Here is an 18,550-nt window from a genome sequence, read left to right as displayed (position 1 = left end):
GACCTGACACCAGGCACAATCTGCTCTGGCACAAGGCCAGCTGCAGACAAACAGGGCCTTGAGCTCCCCGTGCTAGCAATGAAGTCTCCATGGGAGAACTTTGACCTGGGCTGAGCCTAATGGGGCAAGGGCTGCATAACAAGCCTCGATGGTGTCCCCAAATGATTATCTTGCTCTGCTTCGTTCAGTGCCATCTGCATGCACTAGCTGGAGGCTTTGCCCAGACCTTGGAACAAGGGAGGTCCAAGACTCTCTCCCCCCCTCTAATAAGCAGTTACAAGCCTCCTATAAACAGCGGCTGTGGCACGCAACCCAATTGCTACCAGACAAGAAAATGCAATGAGCTCTCAATTCAACAGACTTTGGAAGTACCTATTTCGAGGATTCCTGAGGTCATGAACCCCCCTCCCAAGTTCCCCCCCCCCAAGCAGTGCTAAGGGAGTCACAGGCAGGGCCGTGCTGGGGGAGAGTGGTCTCCCTTCCAGAGCTGGGACTGGAGCTGCCCTTCTCCATTTGGCCCTCAATCAGTCCTAAGTAGCTTCAGGAATGGAAAGGGCTCCAGCTCCATCACCAGCCCTGGAAGGGAGACCAATCTGCCGCTCCCCCAGCCCTCTCCCAACCATGACCTGCCTTGGAGAGCTCCATCAGTGCTGCTGCCTCACCTCTTCCCACCAGAGGATTCCTGGAGTACCCTGAGGAGGAGTACAGCGGGACAGCACCCACACAGCTGTCAAGGGTGAGGGTTCAGTGGACGAACAGGTGATGGTGATTCGGATTCAGCAAACTCCTCTCTCCTCCCTTAGACAGTTAAATCAAGGGTTCAGGCACCATCAATAAAATGTCATCATGTGACACTGGGGGGTCCCTGCTCTTCCACTTTCTGGCTGCACATAAATTAACCACCACCACCGCTTGGCTGAAAGTATCTGCAGTTCCTCATCGGAGCCACTCCCAGAAAGAAGGAAGGCTCTCCACCGAAGGAGTTCCAAGGCAGAGGCCTGCCTACCTGCGTACAGAAGCTCCCAAGTCCAGCCCCTGGCTGAGAAAGGAGTTGCCAAGTGCAGCAGGCACGGTCGGGCTGGGCGGACCAGCGTTCTGACTCAGGACAAAGGGAACCCCACTCAGGCATTTCCAGAGACGGAGGCGGCTCCAACTACACAGCGCGTGCAGCATCCACCTGCCCAAGCTCTGCGAAACAAGATGTTTCATGCACACGCCTGACCTGCCAGAACTCCTTCTGCGAATGAAAAAGCCTCTGTGGACAGAAAGGGACACGGAGCAGGCGGCCCATCCCCAAGAGGGCACAGGCAGGCAGGCAGAACAGGAAGCTCTCCTTTCTTTCCTTCTCTCTCACCATCGGAGTTGGCCAACTCCCCCAGCCTCAGGCCTCCCACCTCAATGAAGCAATTGTCCAGGCTGCCCAGAACAAACACAGGAAGAACCCTGCTCCATCTGCACGGCCAGGGACCAAGGAAGTCACCAGGGCAGTCCAGCCACTCTCCACCAGGGTACTGCGGTTCCCTGCCAGCCAGGTGCCACCAGGTTGGGTGAAGAGGCAGAGGGGAGCCCCACCGCTGCCTAAGCCAGCCCCACAAAATGCCACCCACATGTGTACACCCTGCATGAACTCTCCACCACTGCTGCTTCTCTCAAGACATGTTTGAACATTCTGTGCGTGTGTTAGTGCACACGCACCCACCCATGGGTGGCTGGTGAGGGGGAGCCAAGTTCCATGTGGATCTCCCACTGCTGCCACCTCCCCCCCCCCCAAAAAAAAATGAGTTGTTAAATATGCTGCCCCTCCATCTCACCACAGACAGAGGAATTCCAGTCTCTTCCCGCTCGCAAGAGAATCTGCAGCCGCCTCTCCATCTTACCCACAGCTTCAGCTGCTCCAGGCACAGCCTCCTCACTCACCCAACTCATGAATACTGGGTCCTCCCCCAACACACACTTCCAGAGGAAAAAGAGGACTGCTGGTGCCCAGAACCTCTCATGAGTGGGAAAGGGACCAGTGGAGCAAACGAGAGCACCTCTTGACTGTGGAGGGAGCAGCAGGAAAGCATGAGGTGCAGAGCCCCCCTTCTCTCCTTTCACCACCCCATCCAACGCAAAGGTTTCGGGTCGTGTCATCTGTCAGCTGGCCCAGCCCTGCACTCACTTCCATCCCACCCCCACACCCATTCTGCTGAACATCCAGGACCAGAAGCAACACACCACCATCAAAATACACTCACACACTCGACCCTCCCAACACACACCTCATGCTCAAGTCTCTTCCTCCCTCCACTCCCGCCCCCCATGCTTCAGGGAATCAACTGCATCCAGGTAGGGTCCTGTCTTCTCTGTTTGCTCAGGGTCAAGCGGGTGGGGGCAGTGGTGGTGGAAGAGGTCATTAGCGGGCGAACAAGAGCTGGTGCGCAGCACCTCAGAGTGCCAGGCTGACTTCCGATCCCAGCTTAGCCAGGACAGCCACTGGGCCAGTCACCCCACCTCACAGTGACTCTTGATTGGGGGGGAGGAGGAAGAGGAGAAAGAACCAAATGCACCCTTTGATCTTGGGAGGAAGGGTGGGGTAAAAATGCAGTGAACACTGAATTTGAAACATTTACCCCGAAGCACAGAGGAGTCACACCCTTGGCCCTTGCCTGCCCAGTTGAGCAGCAGCTGCCCCAGGGTTTCCAGGAGGCTCTTTCCCAACCCTGTCTGGAGACACCAGCAAGGACTGTCTGCATGCAAAGCAGGGGACAGCACTGTCTGAGGCTACTGCTCCAGGTATGTTGCAAAGACCCCAACAGCCAGCAAGATGACCAGGTCAGAAACTAGTGGAGAGCAGAACAGGAGTGAAAACTTCCCACGGCCATAGAACGTTTGGAGGCCAGTGTGTGCCGCTTGTCCCAAGACAGCCCAGGGCATACTTGCACCCCTGGTCAATGTCTTTCAGAAGGAGCTCAGAAACAATCCAGGCCTCCTGGGGCAGGCCACAGCCCTTCCCAAACACCCAACATCTGCCGCACAATTGTTGAGCTCCCAAAATAAGCCATTGCCAAGGGTCTGCAGCAAGATCTCCCAGGCAAACTCCAAGGCCAGAAAGACACCCCCTCCTCCCATTCAGAAGCCTGGAGGGGCAGGCTCTCACATTGCTTGCTGTGCCCAAGGCTTCTTTCTTCTCCTCCAAATACCTGCAAAGCACTCTCTGCACAGAGAAGGTCCACCTTCGCAGATGAAGGACCTTCTCCTTGTCCCAACTCAGCAGGGATGCATCCAAACAGAGGAGCCGCAGAGCAAGTCACAGATCAGGCAGCACAGCTAGCAAGCCAGTCCTCCCACCCCAGGAATTCCAGAGCTCAGCAGGTTGCTGAAGCTATTTGGAGACCAGGAAGGCTCCAGGGAACAGGCAGGAGAGTGCATGACAACGCATGATGCAAGACTGCAAAGCATGTCATCAGGAAAGATGACGAAACGCATGGCGCAGCAGCAACTGCGGAGCAGGACAAGGACTCCAGGAAAGGCAGTGCTTCAGAGTGACAGGTGGCCATCAGGTCACATGCAGCATGCCCTTCTGCAGGCAGCCCCAGAAGCAGGTCCAGTCTCCAGCACCCGGAGCAAGGAGCATCCCAGGCAAGACATAAAGAAGAGCCTGGCTGCTGGACCACATGGCAGTGTGTCCATCCTGACCAGCTTCCTGCTTCCCACAGCAGCCAGCCAGATGCCTCCAGGAAGCAAACAGCCCCATGACCAGGGGGATCGTTCTGCCAATGGTGGTGTCCAACTCCATTGACAGCACAAGGGAGAACTGCTGTCAGAGTAGTCAGTGCTGGGGGAAGGGGGGGAATGGGTCCACAGGCTGCATCAGTAAAAGGCAACCTTACATCCAAGGACAGCCACAGACCACTCTAAGAACTGGATCAAGCCACCCTCGTTCAGACATCTCAAACTCGCAGACATGGATCAACACTGGAGGAAGCGCTGGGGCTCCAAGTGCTCTCTGAGCAAACTCACCACATATACAAGGCCCCAGCACTTGCCAGCATCCCAGGCCCCTCACAGGCCATCGCAGAAACAGACAACAGCACAGGTCAGTGCAATGGGGCAAGTCACAAAAAAAGACAAGGAAAAGATAAAAGTATTAGAAAACACTGAAACACTTTGCTGAAAGATACCACTCTCAAGCAGTTGGGACTAGATGATCTTAAGGAGAAGCAGTCACCTTCCTCATGGGGTTCTGGGTCATCACAGATAACCCCAAGTAAACAAACACCACACTTTCCAGCCTGGCGGGACAGAGACGGCTGAAACCCTAGAGCTGTTTCCTTCCTTATTTATGTTCCACGGAGTTGCACAACGTGTCTGTTCAAAGGGAGAAGGCCCACGTCAGAGACATACCATGTGCTTTCCGCACATCCTGCCTGTAAACACAGGTGGCTCCGCAGATAAGACTGGGCCCTCCCTGGCATCCTGCCAAGGCCACCTCAACAGACCCTTTGAGGTTCTGCTGTTCAAAAGCCATTAAAGTCAAGAGTGATCCGTTTGCATGCAAAGGACACAGCCATCAGAAATGCAGAAGCTCTTCCACCAAGGTCTGAGTTGCCTTTGGGATGCTACCTGCCTTGCTGTCTTGTGTGCTCCCTGAAGCATTTGGTGGGCCACTGTGAGATACAGGAAGCTGGACTAGATGGGCCTTTGGCCTGATCCAGCAGGGCTCATCTTATGTTCTTATGCCTCAAAAGCAAATAAGTACTTGATGGGAAACAAAGGGAGCTAGTGCAAGTTGCAAGCCTCACTGCAAAGATCTAGGGGTGACTCAGCTTAGTTTTAACAAAACACAAGAAAGCAAAGGCTACACACTAGCCAACCTTTTAAGCCCAAACAAATTTTTCAAATGGTACTGTAGAGAGTTAACATTAGGACATGTTTTTTGTGAGCTCTTACTTGTGCCAGAAGATATCAATCCACTTTACAAGTTACCTTGATGTGAGCAATTTTTTTTTAAAAAGCTATTTTCAAAAAGATTGTCGATGAACTTCAGCCTCTGGTCCTCTGCAAGAACCAGGTGGGCAACTAAGCAGATAGCCAGGGAGATTCTTGGCTTGATTCTTATCACAGAAACAATACTTATATGGGATCTAAAGAACCTCCCAGCTCTTACTGAAGATGTCATCAGCTGGACGGTGGCCACTGTAATTTTTCTCTTTACAGGAGAACTTCTCGGAACGAGTAGCACTAGCCAGGCTTATTCAGAAATACTTCTCGTTGTGCACAACAGAGCTTACACCTGGGTAAGTCCACAGAGGATCACAATAATCAGATCTTCTATCAGCCCAGAGGTACACAGTCAAACAGTGTCCTATAAAGCATTTGAGGTGATCACCTGCTTTTCCATTGCTTCCAAGGTCACCAAGGAATCATCTTTGGTATAAGCCAAATGGTTTCTCTCTGAGCTGGGAAACCACCTCTGACATTTGACTCATAACCCACAGCCTTTCATGGTCTCCTGTTTCCTGTCTTCATTGCCTATTTAAGAAGTAAAAGTTGGTTTCTGGATGTGTTCCCAAGACAAAAAGGGGAACTTTTCAGAGTGGTAGCTCTCAACCATAGCAGTGGTGGCGGTGGCAGCAGCAACTCTGAACACCAGCTCACAGCAAATGCACCTCCCAGCAGCTTCACACAACCACGCAATTTGGCTCTGACCAGCCAGCTAGCGGGCCATCTCCAAGGCACCTTCAGTGTTCCCAATATAAAGCCACTGGCACAATCTCTTAGTCCAGTGATTTTCAACCTTCTTCATCTCATGGGACACCGAGAAGGAACAAAAACTGTCAATGCACAGCATTAGTTTTCTGACAAGGCACACCACACTGCCTGCCAGGGGCTCACATCTCCCCATGGCCCAACTCATATATGACCTTCTCCTAAACTTCCGTGGCACACCTATAGACCATTTGCAACACACCAATGTGCCGCCACATACTGGCTGAAAATTGGTCCCACTCTCCCTACTACAACTGAAATAAGCGCACACTCTTCCTGTTTACCCCACTTCCACTTCAGAGGGTTCCCTTGCATCTAGACTGTAAGCTCCTGGAGCAGAGACCTGTCTTCTCATTCTTTGCCAAGTGCCATTTACATGACTGCTTTATACACACCCACTACCTTCCCCCTTACTCTGCCTCACACGGGGCCTGCATCTCCAGCACTAAGCAGAACAGGCACCTGCATAACTCTCTCTCTCTCTCTCTATTTTTTTTTTAATTCAGTTCAACAGGAAGACCTGCAATCTAAGGCTGTAATGGCTGGTACTATTAAACAGCCTTAGCACAGAGAGCAGGATGTGATGGGCAGATGTGGGCTCAACTAGACTGGTAGGTACAAAACAGTCTCCCAGTTAGTGCTGCAGTTAAGAACCATTCAGGCTTAACGGCTATGGTCTATAAAGATTTTCATCTCCTAACATTTTGCCCACAACTATGGTGGGCATTTTCAAAGGACTATTACATCACACTCAAATTTATAGGGAAGCGACAAGAGATCCAAAAACACCACAACAATATGAACAAGGAGGAGAGTTTGAGCATCAGTAACGTTTGACTACCAGCCCTTAGAAATGCTGGGATCCCGGAATTCGGAACAGGAAAAGAACCAGGTTGTGAAAAGAAAGCGCACAGTCCTTTAAGGAATGCATGGGGAACAAAGAGAAGATCAGTGGACAGTTATTGTCAGTTGCTCTGGGGTGAGATGAACAGCCTGTGGTTCTCAGCTCTAGTCTTTCAAAAATGCCCACCATAGTCGTGGGTGAAATGAAAAACTTCACAGACTATGGACATTAAGCCTGAATAGTTCTTACCGCAACACTATATTGCACCTACCAGTTTAGTCCGGCCCCCGTCTGCCCACCACATCCTGCACTCTGTGCTAAGGCAGTTTCCAACCTCAGGCCTTTGAGGCTTTCCTGTCAAGGGTGTCAGTTCGTCATGTCTCTGTCTCTCTCTCCCCCTCCTATCCCGTTTTGTTTAACACAAAAAAGTCTGAAGAACTCAAGAGCAGGCATATGACCCTGTGACATTTAAATAGGCTGCATGTGAAAGTACTGCCCCACTGCAAGAGTCTATAGCTGCAGCTTACGACTTGCTCACGCTGAACCCTCTGACAGACTGCGGAGGTGGAGAACCTCACTTGTGTAACTAAGCAGTGGAGCTGCCAGCACAGAAGTCAGAAATGTCACTACTGGAATTGAAGAACAGCTGGAGGATGGGGTGGCTTGCATCAATACCTTCCACTCAAGGAAGTTTCACCCCACCATCACCCCAGAAAAGCATTTCCCATAACAACTGCAAAGGAACCAGCCCCTGCAAATCCAAGATGTGTTTTGGGGAGATTCACACATACTTAGAAGGGCCAGCAAAGTCTTGGCTGCTCCCAAGAGGGGTTCCATGCCAGTACATGACTGGGGCTTTTCCTCCTGCCTGTCCCACATGGCCAGAACACTCAGGCTGCCTTGTGTGCACAGGCAGCACAAAAAACTGATGGTGTGCAAACTGACAGTTCTCACCATCCACTCCAGAAGGAAGTGAAGTCATCCCCTGATCTTAGCCAACATCCCTGAAGTCCCTCTCTCAAAGCAGACACCCACAACCTCATCCCCCCCATGGCAGAATCACTTTGCATCATCACAACACTGCAAACACACCCCAAGGTGCTCTTAGCTCCTCCCCCAATACGCAGCTCCAGCAGCTCTGCTGCCTAGCTGTAAGCAACGTTCAGGTGCCACTCTTTCCCCCACAGCCCCCATCCACATAAGGTGCCATCTACACCTTTCCTCTCTCCAGATACTGCACCTCTTACAAAACAGGCACCTCCACCCTCTCTTGCATCCTCTTCTCAGGACCTTCTCCAAACCGGCCAACGACCAGTCCCATGATGACATTGGCTTCCCCTCTCCAGGCCAGCTGGAACTTCCCACAGCTCTCCCCTGTGCACTTCTCCCATCCAGCCTGCACTTCCTTCTCTGCTTAACACACACAAACACACCCTGCATTTCCCATAAAGCAGCAGCCGATGCTTCCTTTTCCCAACTCTGCCTGTGACCTGCTCAGAAGGAAGTTTCTATCTCACATCCAGACCACGCAGAGGTCCACGCCAAGCTCAGCTCTGGAGGCTCCACTATGAAAATCAAACAGCTGCAAGTGAAAGTGAAAACTGAGCACATGTCATGCTTGGATCCAGAAGGATGCGAAGGAAGCAACAGGCAGTCAAGTCTCAGGCCAGCCCAAGAGTCCTCTTGTGCCCCCCTCGACTGGCCACTTCAGACCTCACCCCACTGATTCCACCTGATTCCAGGACCCATCTCAAGGCAACAGGATGATGCTCCATTTCTCCAGACACCCTTTTCTGCCCTCCATCCCCAACCAAGCTCCTCCTCCTCCACCACGAACCTGGCTGCCCCCTCACAAAGGAATGAGCCCCCTGCACTGCCCACAGCCCCCCTCAACCCCCATGGATTCCCTCCCACTCAAGACCCTCCACAAGACCTCCCCCATAACCAGCCCCATGAATTCCACAGCCCCTCCCCCTCAAGAACCCCCACACCCAGTCCCACAGATGCCACAGCACCCCCACTTTTGGTGGCCTCTCCCCCTTAAGACCCCCCCACACCCAGCCCCAAGGGTTCCACAGCCCCTCCCCCTTCTGGTGGCCCCTCCCCCTCAAGACCCCCACACCTAGCCCCACGGATTCCACAGCCCCTCCCCCTTCTGGTGGCCCCTCCCCTCAAGAGCCACCACACCCAGCCCCGTGGACTCCCTTTGCCACCCGGTGGGCAGCCTCAGCCCCCGCCCCACAGAGCTGGCCTGCCCGCAGGGCCCCCCTCTCGCCCCCAGCCCGAGGCAGAGCTGGAGGGCAGCCCATGCCCCCCCTCGTCTTACGGGGCGAGCGGGCAACAGCTCCGCCCTTCCTCCTTCGCCGCAGGCCGGACTCCGAGTGAGGGGCCGAGCTGGGCGGAGCGGGTGGGCGGGGCTCGCCAAGGACACGCCCTTCGCCCGCCCGCCCCCTCGGCCTGCCGGCCACAAGCCTCTCGGCGGCGCTGCTGCTGCTATGGCAACCAAGAGGGGCGGAGCTGGGTGGAGACGAGGCAGGGACGGCCAAAGCGGCGCCCCAGCCATAGAGAGGCACGCGCTAGAGAGGCCGCTGAGCGCAGGCACGCTGTCAGCTCCTCCCTACGCCCCCTATCGCAGCGGAGGGCACAATGCACGTTAACAGGCTATCTTGGGGTTGCCAACTGACCAGCAAAGAACAGCCCAGCTTGCTCCTGCGCCTTGAAACCTTACCTCCTTTAAGCCAGGAAGTGCAACATCTCAAAGGGAAGATGGAGTTCAAAGGCAGCACCAGCTGAGGAAGGCGGTGACGAGTGCACAGCCACAGGGGCACATGAAGAACTTGGCAATCCTCCTGGGCACATTTCAGTGACCCGCCTCAGTTGCTCGGCCACATGATCAAGAGGAGATCATTAAGAACATGTGGCACCAGGCCAGGCACCATCACCCATCTTGCGGCAAGGAGTTCCACAGATTAACATTGGTGGTGTAGCTGGAGGGGGGAGCACTCAGTCCGGCGGGAAGGCTCAGAGGGGTGGGCAAGTGGCCCCTCCCTTCGGAGCCATTCCCGACGGGGGGGGAAACAGAGTTGTATGGCTCCGGAGGGGCCGCTTGCCTGCCCCGCTGAACCTCCCCGCCGGACTGAGTGCTCCCTCCCTCCAGCTACGCCACTGACTAACATAAGAAGAGCCCTGCTGGACCCAGCCAAAGGCCCATCTAGTCCAGCTTCCTGCATCTCACAGTGGCCCACCAGATGCCTCCGGGAGCACATAAGACAACAGGACACCTGCATCCTGGTGCTCTCCTTACATCTGGCTTTCTCGGGTAGCCTACTTTTAAAACCAGGAGGTTGCACATCCACATCACGGCTTGTAACCTGTGATGGACTTTTCCTCCAGAGATCTGTCCAATCCCCTTTGAAAGGCATCCAGGTCATATACCAACACAACATCATGTGGCAAGGAGTTCCACAAACTAATTACATTCAGCAAGATTGGAATCCCAGTATGACCTCCCTGCCTTTGCCATGATGGTTTTACAAATTCACAGAAGTTCAACACATGAATGGGCATCTGCACAAAGAAAAATAAGATCTGTTTATTGAGAGCCTGGCTTTATACAACTTTTCAGGCACCAGCAGCCCAGTCAACCCCATCTTCTCCTGGGAAATTGCATCATCTCAAGTAACCCAGTCTCCCCCTGCATGCATGCACCAGCCACTCACTGGGTTAAATGATACCCCTGAGAAAGAGAGGAACCTATTTGTTCCACACACAGTTTCTTGTTCCAAGAAAGGTGACTGCAAATGAATCCTGAACTATAGTGCTCCTATAGGACAGCTCCTCTTGCAAGGTCCAGGTGTCACAAAACAGCAGAGGAAGTAGCAAACTTGTGTCTGGACTATAACACTTCAGGTTGAGGTTCGTACTGTTTGCGCAAATCCAAACCTAAGAAACCAGTTCAATTCAGATCAGTCTGTCTGAAAGTGCACGCCTGCTTTCCTTCTATGAGGTTGCTAACGTTTTTATGCTTTTAAGAGATACTTTTCAAGGTTATATCCACCCTGGGGAAATTAGTCTCACATGGGCTGTAAGTTGCAAGCGACCTGACCCAACATATGGCAACTTAAGCTGGTTTTGATACTGTCGATTTGGGAGAGACAAGGAGGAATGACTGTGCCATACTGAGACAAAGCAGACACTGTCTTTGTTCTTCCTCTCTGGAAATCCATTTGCCCTCTCCGCTTTAGAGTATCCAACTTGCAACAAACCAGTCCTTGGGCAGGCTAGCAGTTGAATTAACAACCATCAGCATCTTCCATCATGGTCCCTCTCCAGGTGCCTTCCAACTGTCTGCTAACAGTTCCCAGTTTCCCAGGTCCAGCTGCACCTGAATCCCAACAGGCTGTAAGATAAGAGGATGAGAGCGCTGTCAGAAACTCATATTAGCAAAAGTGGAGAGTCTTTTTTTTAAAAAAAAAAGATTCCCTTTCTTAATGTATATTGTGCTTTTTCTGTCCTAATCACAGGGCAACCAAAGCAGGTGATGATGATAATAACAGAAGTCAACAACAGATGGCACAAACTTCATAGCAGAAACAAATAACAATAAAAACAATAAAACAATGGAAAACAACAACAAAAATAAAATAGAGTAGCAGACTTAAATCCCAGATATGGTTTCAGCAGGTGGCAGAATACCTGGATGGAAGGAGGGGGACTATCCAATCTCATGAGGCAGGGTGTTCCATAAACTAGATGCCACTATGGAAAACCAGCAAAATTATTTAGTGCAAAATCCTAACCAACTTTCCATCACTGACTTAGCCGCAATGCAGCCCCCAAGGTAAGGTAACAAGCATGTCCTTACCTTGAGGAGGCCCTCTTGACTGCCTCCCCACTGCAGGATACAGTGCACACCACACTGGCACAGCTATGTCAGTGATGGAAAGTTGGTTAGGACTGTGCCCTAACCAATCCTTTTAGGGTGGTTAGAAGCCACCAAAAATCTAAAAAATTACCCCACAAAAAATGAAAAATAACCCCACATATTTACAAGAGTTTTCTCCCATAGCTAAGGACAACATTTTGAGTCTGGTGACCAGGCTCCAGAATTCAGCAGTACTTCAAATTAAGCTTTATGACAAGAACCCAAGTCATGAACAAAAATCCTGTCCGTCTGCTCACCACTAAGCCACATGGCCTCTTCCAAGGGGGCCTCTTCCATGGCCTCTTTTAAGGGGGGCAACCTCACCTGTCGTGGAGATTTTGTCAAGGACACAATCCGACAGGAGCTGGTTTCCCCACGAGGCTCCTCCCAGGTCTCCAATAGGACCCGGGTACTAGGAACAAAACTCCAGGAGCGGCCCAGTGCTGGCTTGAGGCGGCCACTATTGAGGTCTCTGGTCACGTGATTTGTCACCTGAAAAGAGAAAAGCCAGCTCTGTCATCCCCCTTCAGGTGCTCACAATTGCTGCTGCAGCAAAAACTCTACAGTCAGCCACTTGTCTCCAGAGAGAAAAAGAAAAGAAATCATGAAGCGCAGAAGCCTTTTTTTCCAAGGGTGTCGTGGTTCAGGTGTATTTTTATATTTCATCTCTATTTTTCAGAACAGGCTCTCAAGACAGCTTAAAACAACAATATCAGCACTATGGCCTGGTAACAAGAGGCAGCTGTAAACACAGTGGTCTGCTTGCACACTTTTGGCTGACCGCAGCTGGCTGCAGAATTCTGGGCTATAAGGTCTTTCTAAGCAGATCCAGCAAAAGCCATCGGTCTCGTCTCAGAATTGGCATTTCTCAGAGGCAGAATGTTCTTGGGTTTCAGGGGAAAACTGAAAATATCGCCCTCCCTCTGCACCTTCCTTCGGCTTGCCAGAAGGTCCCAGGAGCACTCACCACGACAGCTATTCCAAGCTCTTTGGCCAGGGTCTTCAGTTCACATCCCAAATGTATCATGAGGGCCATGGCTATGAAACAAGATAACAGTTCATGCTCTGCTATATATTTCCCAGAGACCAAACAGGATCTACCCAAGATGACTCAGAACACGCACATCACCACATTAAGTGGTGGGAGAATATCTGAAAATTATCAACAACTTTAATTTCTTAGCTAATTTGATTCTGTTAGTTTAGGACTCGATCAAGGGCAGGGTTTTCCCTCCTTCACTACCGGCGCTAATTACCATTGATTAATAAGTGATCAGTGGAAGACAGACACCTGTCACTCACCATCAGGCTGCCGGCTTCCCAAAAGAGGGGAAATGACAGCAGAGATTGAATCTACCACCAGAACCTTCACCGGCAGAGAGGCATTCATTATCTAAAGAAAAGGTAGATAAAGGAAAAAAAATAAAACTACAATGAAAGACTGCAGCCCTGAACATTGTGGAAGAGAGCTGGGTTTCCCTGAGCATGCACCGAGTGCCATACCCCCACAGCTTTGTAAGCCTAGTCAGACTCCATAGCCCTGTGATTAGGGAGCAAAGGGAGAAAACTAACTATGGCATCTGTCATTTCTAAACAAGCTGCCAAAATGATCAACGGGTATCATGCAAGCAGAAGAAATGTAAGGGATGACCCCACCTGCTGGGCCACACTGCCCCGGAAGTCCTGCAAGACATCCAGCATTTTGTAGGCATCAAATACGCGAACAATCTGGATCCTTCGAAGTGCCTCTGCCTGCAGAACGAGACACAGCCAAGGATGAGTCGCATATTTGGTGTTCTCCTCCACCTTGCAGCAGAAAACCATACTTGACATTTACATGCCCCAAACAGGTCACGTACGTGATTGTTGGTGAAAACCAAACAGCCACTTTGCAAGGTAGATCGAAATATCACTCCCATATTATAGATGGGGAAGATTGAGGTTGAAAGCCAGAGCCTCACCCCAGAGACGAGATGCGAACAAGGGAATTTCCAATTCCTAGCTTGTTCTCTGAAAAGCTCCACCACTCCAGCTCTTAGTACCGTCTTCATAGTGTGAAGAATATTACAACAAATTTAGTTTAAAAAGCAGGGCACTTTCCTAGCCCTAACTGAGTAGCCCCTTGGAACATATGAGGCTGCCCTTATACCGAGTCAGACCGCTGTTCCATCAAGCCCAATATGGTCCACACTGGCAGGCAGCAGCTCTTAAAAAGGTCCTTCCCAGCCCTGCTTCCCCAGATTCTTTAACTGGAGATGCTACTGGGCCTTGAACTTTGGACCTTCTGCATGCAAAGCCGGCACTCCGCAATGTAGGCATCTCCCTTCGCTCTCAACTCTACCAACTGCTTTTGCTGAGCAATGGTCCTTCCTCGTGTTTCCAAAGCCAGAGAAGTGGAAGGAAGCAAAAGACCTCCAAATCCAGCCTGCCGCCTCCAAGGTAGAGCAAGCCACAAGGACAACCTGCCATCTGGTATTCTGCATTATATCCTGGCAGGAAAACTTCAGGGTAGAAGAATTTCTTCCCAGTGTCAGCCTGAACATGCCCCAGTTGAGAGAAGTCAGCCATTGCCTCAGTATCTTATGAAACACACAGCTCTAAATATTTAGTTTCCCCCCTTTCCGGGCAGTGACAGACTCAGATACCCAATTGCCCTTCCAAGCAAACACTGACCTGCTGGTCCTCCTTCTCTGTCCTGTATTGAAGCAGCTGCAGCAAACGGAGAGCCGTGAGCCCCCCGGTGGAATCAACATACAGGACACCCTGCTCAAGGCTTTGGGACACGCTTGCTGCTATGTTAAGGCACACCTAGGAAAACACAGTGACAGGAATTGAGCTCCTGTCCATAGTGGACCTAGAAGGTGGTTCACATGTTTGTTCATTTTGACTATTTCCACCTTGTTTGTTTGTTCCTCCAGGAAGGTTGATAAGAAACAGAGACACAAAAATTGTCACATAAAAACAGCCGCAGATGAAAAGGCAAGCTAAAACCAGCAATAAAAAGTCCTCCTGATGCAGAGGACTTGACTGACCCTCCAAAGCACAGAGGAAAGGGGAATGACATATATCCCTTTGGACTGAATGCCAAGGATGAGAGGCCACCACTGAGAAAGGCCCATCACCGGGACCCACCAACCAACTTGCAGCAGAAGTGGGTCAGAGATCAGGCCCAAGAAGCCAGATGCAACACAGAACAGCCTACCTGAGTTTTACCACTGCCGGAGGCTCCCATGAACTCGGTCACTTCCCCGGTGTACAAGCCAGAGTCCAGGAGCTTGTCCAAACTACAACAGCAAAGAGAGAGACACATTTCAGAGAGACACATCCTGGTTGCCTGACTTTCATCCTACACCACGCTCTCTTTCCCAAAGGATGAAGATCTATTTGAAACCAGTTCCAGGAGGGAATGCCTCTCCTTGCCTTTTGCACCCAGTAGACAAGATGGCCGTGGAGTTCTTGAGTTCCTCATAGAGGTCCGCCCCGTTGACAGGGAAGGAGGAAAACTGCGCCAGCAGCACACGTTTGACTGCAACCAAGGCCTAGAAGGAAGAGAGGCAGGCTAAGGTGAGACCTGCCATCTTTGAGCGATGGTCCTCCAACCCAAGTCCAGTCCTGGATTAATGACAAGGCAGGGAACACTATGGCAGAACACAAAGCCATACAGGATAGCCTCCTGCCAAGGGACAGGTCCCAACCATCACTAGCACCTCACAGTTCAACCCCTGTCACCTGTGATCCATGCCAGAGGTGACTTGGAGGGGAGGTGATCCTGGCACAAAGCAAGCCAAGTTTGAGACAGATGGAGCTGAACCTGGGCCACAAGGAGGAAGTTCTCTTGCTCAAGCCTCACTGAATCAAGTGGGAATTGTGCAAGAGCATAGCAGCAGCTGGCAACATCATGGGCTTGAGCCACTGGAGCTTTCTGCTGCAGCACTCTGGCCCGGCTCCTCCTCGTATCTTATCTGGTTCAGCCCTGTTTGAACTGCGAAGTATTTTGAATGCTTGATAAGTGCACACCGTTCAGCCTTAGAGCGCAGGTACACACACGCACCTTACCTTGTAAGACAACAAACACTTTCGGGCAATTTCCTCCAGATCGGACGAGACAAGATCCACCACTATTAAAAAAAAAGTTGGGACAAGAAAAAGGATCCATTGGAAATCAGTGTCACAGTCCCAAATACTGGCTACCTCTTTAGGTTTGGCTTACACTATTTTTTAATCTTTGCTCACACCCAAACATGTTCATTAGGTTCACTTACGGACCACTGGCTCCACCACTGGGTTCAGCTATTTTTAACATCACAAACTGTAACCATTTGAAACCTAAAGCCCTTGGTCCACATCCCTGAGCAAAACAGTCCCTTTTTAAGTACAGGGTGACCCAAAAAAAACAACAACAAAAAAAAACAGAACCCACAAATCTTCAAATAAAACTGTCAATTTCAATTTTTCATCTTTTTTCTTTCAGGGTATACAAGTCGACTTTGTGCATAAAATATTGGAACAATAATCTTCCCCAATAGGTCTTGGTCAACCAAGGAAAAGTTTCTTGAAATTTACTGGACCTTTGTAGGATTTAATAAAATTTTTATGGGTTCTGTTTTTTGGGGTCACCCTGTATGACTATGGGAAGGGCTGTCGCTCAGGGATGAAACTCACCTGTTTTGCTGGCAGAAGGTCCCAGGTTCACAGCCCAAACCTATCCAACCTTCCAGCACCGGTGTAACCACAATGCAGCCCCAGGGTAAGGGAACAAATGTTCCCAAACCTTAAGGAGGCCTCTGTGACTGCACCCCCAACACAGGAAGCAGTGCATACCCCATAGGCACAGCAGCACCAGCACTGGAAAATTGGATAGGATTGGGCTGCCAGTCCCTGGCTGCAACTCCAGGCAGGGCAGGAAAAAGCTTTCTTTGACATTCCGGAGAGCTGCTGCCAGTCATTGTTGCCAACTGAACTGGCTTGGTCTCAGCAAGTGGCAGCTTCCTAGGTTCCTGCACCCAAGTGTGTGCATATTCCTCCTCCTCCTCCCTGTTATTTATTACTCTTGATTCTTTGCAGAGAGCTACAGTGTAGCCATGTTTGGAATACCGTTTACAGTTCTGGTCATCCCATCCCAAAAAGGACACCTGACAGCTGGAAAAGGCTCTGACAAGGGAGGTCAAGGTGATCAGAAGTCTGGGGCATGTTCCCCACCCCAATCTCCAGGGCTGGGTCTCCTCCTTTTTCCCCATTCATTCACTCTAGAGCAGCTCAAGGGATAAAAGGGAGGACAGAGAATGACCTCAGAAATGCATCAGGTCCTTCCCAATGGCTGCTCGTGCAATTCTCCCATAACCAAGGCATTCCCATAGCTATTCTCTGTCCTTCATTTTAGCATCCCCCCCCAAGGAGTCCAGTCTTTACCTGTCTTGATGCCATTGGTCTTCAGAAGCTGGACCATCTCGGCCGTGAGGCCTGGACACAGCTGTGGTCGGAGGATCATCATGGCATTCCTGTCATGCGAGCCTAGGCAAAGAAAAGTGGGCATCAGAAAGTCTTCCAGACCCATCAAGAAAGGAAGTTAGCAAGGTGCTTGCAGGTCTCACTGACACACAATCACGTAGCCACAGGTGGCAATCAGGGCCGGCCCAGGACTGCCTGAAGAGTGAGACACCATGTTGGTGCCTCACCTTTCCCACCAGAGCATGCTGGCACCTGCTTTTCACACTCCCTAGACTAGGAAAGAAGAGGGGACAGTGCAGAAGCCTGTCAGGGAGAGTGGTGGGTTAGATCAGTGTTCTTCAGCCATGGGGTTGGGGCCCCAATGGGGTTGTGAACTCTCAATTATGGGATTGTGACAACTTATGGGAATAAGTTCAATTTATGAAATAGGTTGAAGACCACTGGACCGTTGGGTAAGGGGGAGGCATCTGGTGTACCCCTTCAGGTACCAGGAGATGGTGTCCCAGTCCTGCTTAGGTTCTTAGCAATGGTGCTAAAATAGTGCCAGGCTTCATCGTTCTTTGCTCTCTCTAATAAGAATATTTGGCTATGGTGAACAGTGCTGGGAGGGTGTTATAGGGACAGAGTGGGCAGCAATGGGGGTGGGCAGAGAGGGGGTGGGATTGAGGGTGGGGTCCCTCCATCTGATAGTTTATTTATTTATATTGGGGTTGTGGCATGAAAAAGGTTGAAGAGCACTGGGCTAGAGTGTCAGAGATGCTCCTCCTTTCCTCCTCTGCTCCCTCCCCTCCTTGCAGTTCCAGGAAGACTGGGAAAGAGTGGAAGAAGTGCCAAGGAAAGGAGAGTGGAGGGGTAGAGTGTCGGAGATGTCCCTTATAAACCAGAAAAGAAGAGGCACAGAGCAGAAAAAGCATCACAGAGAGGAGAGCGGTAGGCTAGAGTGTTAGGCTGCTCCTCACTTCTGCTCACTCCCCACTTCCTCTCCCAGAAAGAGCAGAGAACTGACTGCCAAGAACAGAAGAGTGGCGGGCTAGAGCATCGGGATGCTCCTCCTCTACTGCCAGGCCCATAAAGGCGGGCAAAGAGTGGAAGGAGGCTAAGAAGAGCAGAGTGGCGGACTAGAGCGCCTCACTTCCCCTCCCAGGCATGGGAGGAGGTGGAGGCCAGAGGGCAGTGAGAACCCCCTGCCACCTGCTGGCCCCGCCCCGCCCACCCTGCAGTCACCCAGAGCACTAGGGGCCCTTGGGCCGGCCTGGCAGCGCCCCCTCCGCGCTCACCCGCCCTGCAGCTGCCTGCGGGACCGGAAGCCCCTGCGCTTGCACTTCCGGTTGGATTCCTAGAGCGGCCGCCCGCGGAGCCCTCCGAAAGCGACTCCTAGAGCGGCGGGCCTGGAGTGCTCGCGCGCCCCCTGGAGGCCGGCGGAGGAGCTGCGTCCTCTCCAGTGTTCCCCCTGCCAGGCAGTGGCGTAGCTGGAGGGGGGGCGAAATGGCTCCGTTTTGCTCCCTCCGCCGAGAACGGCTCCGAAGGGAGGGGCCGCTTGCCCGCCTCCCCACCTGCCTGAGTGCTCCTCCCCCCTCCAGCTA

At 51.7% G+C, this 18,550-nt stretch overlaps 2 protein-coding genes across 2 annotated transcripts in view; both read right to left on the bottom strand.

Moving 5' to 3' along the window:
• Positions 1–8,964, bottom strand: part of RFFL (ring finger and FYVE like domain containing E3 ubiquitin protein ligase) — a 29,989-nt gene extending 21,025 nt beyond the window's left edge. The window contains exon 1 of the mRNA XM_066636376.1: positions 8,922–8,964. The gene's annotated coding sequence lies outside the window, so the exon portion shown is untranslated. The remainder of the gene's footprint in view (positions 1–8,921) is intronic.
• Positions 8,965–10,173: 1,209 nt separating this feature from the next.
• RAD51D (RAD51 paralog D) lies at positions 10,174–18,282 on the bottom strand. The gene is made up of 11 exons (XM_066636582.1): positions 18,245–18,282; positions 16,929–17,030; positions 15,576–15,637; positions 14,940–15,058; positions 14,722–14,803; positions 14,193–14,327; positions 13,176–13,271; positions 12,822–12,912; positions 12,487–12,557; positions 11,844–12,011; positions 10,174–10,994 (listed from the first exon to the last, which is right to left on the bottom strand). Exons 2-11 carry the CDS (start codon positions 17,008–17,010, stop codon positions 10,911–10,913), a joined length of 990 nt encoding a protein of 329 aa, XP_066492679.1. The 5' UTR covers positions 17,011–17,030; positions 18,245–18,282; the 3' UTR covers positions 10,174–10,910.
• Between the last annotated feature and the right edge of the window lie 268 nt (positions 18,283–18,550).

This window comes from Tiliqua scincoides, chromosome 8 (assembly GCF_035046505.1).
Source record: "Tiliqua scincoides isolate rTilSci1 chromosome 8, rTilSci1.hap2, whole genome shotgun sequence".
NCBI classification, from domain to species: domain Eukaryota; kingdom Metazoa; phylum Chordata; class Lepidosauria; order Squamata; family Scincidae; genus Tiliqua; species Tiliqua scincoides.
This window is presented reverse-complemented; position numbering and strand designations above follow the sequence as displayed.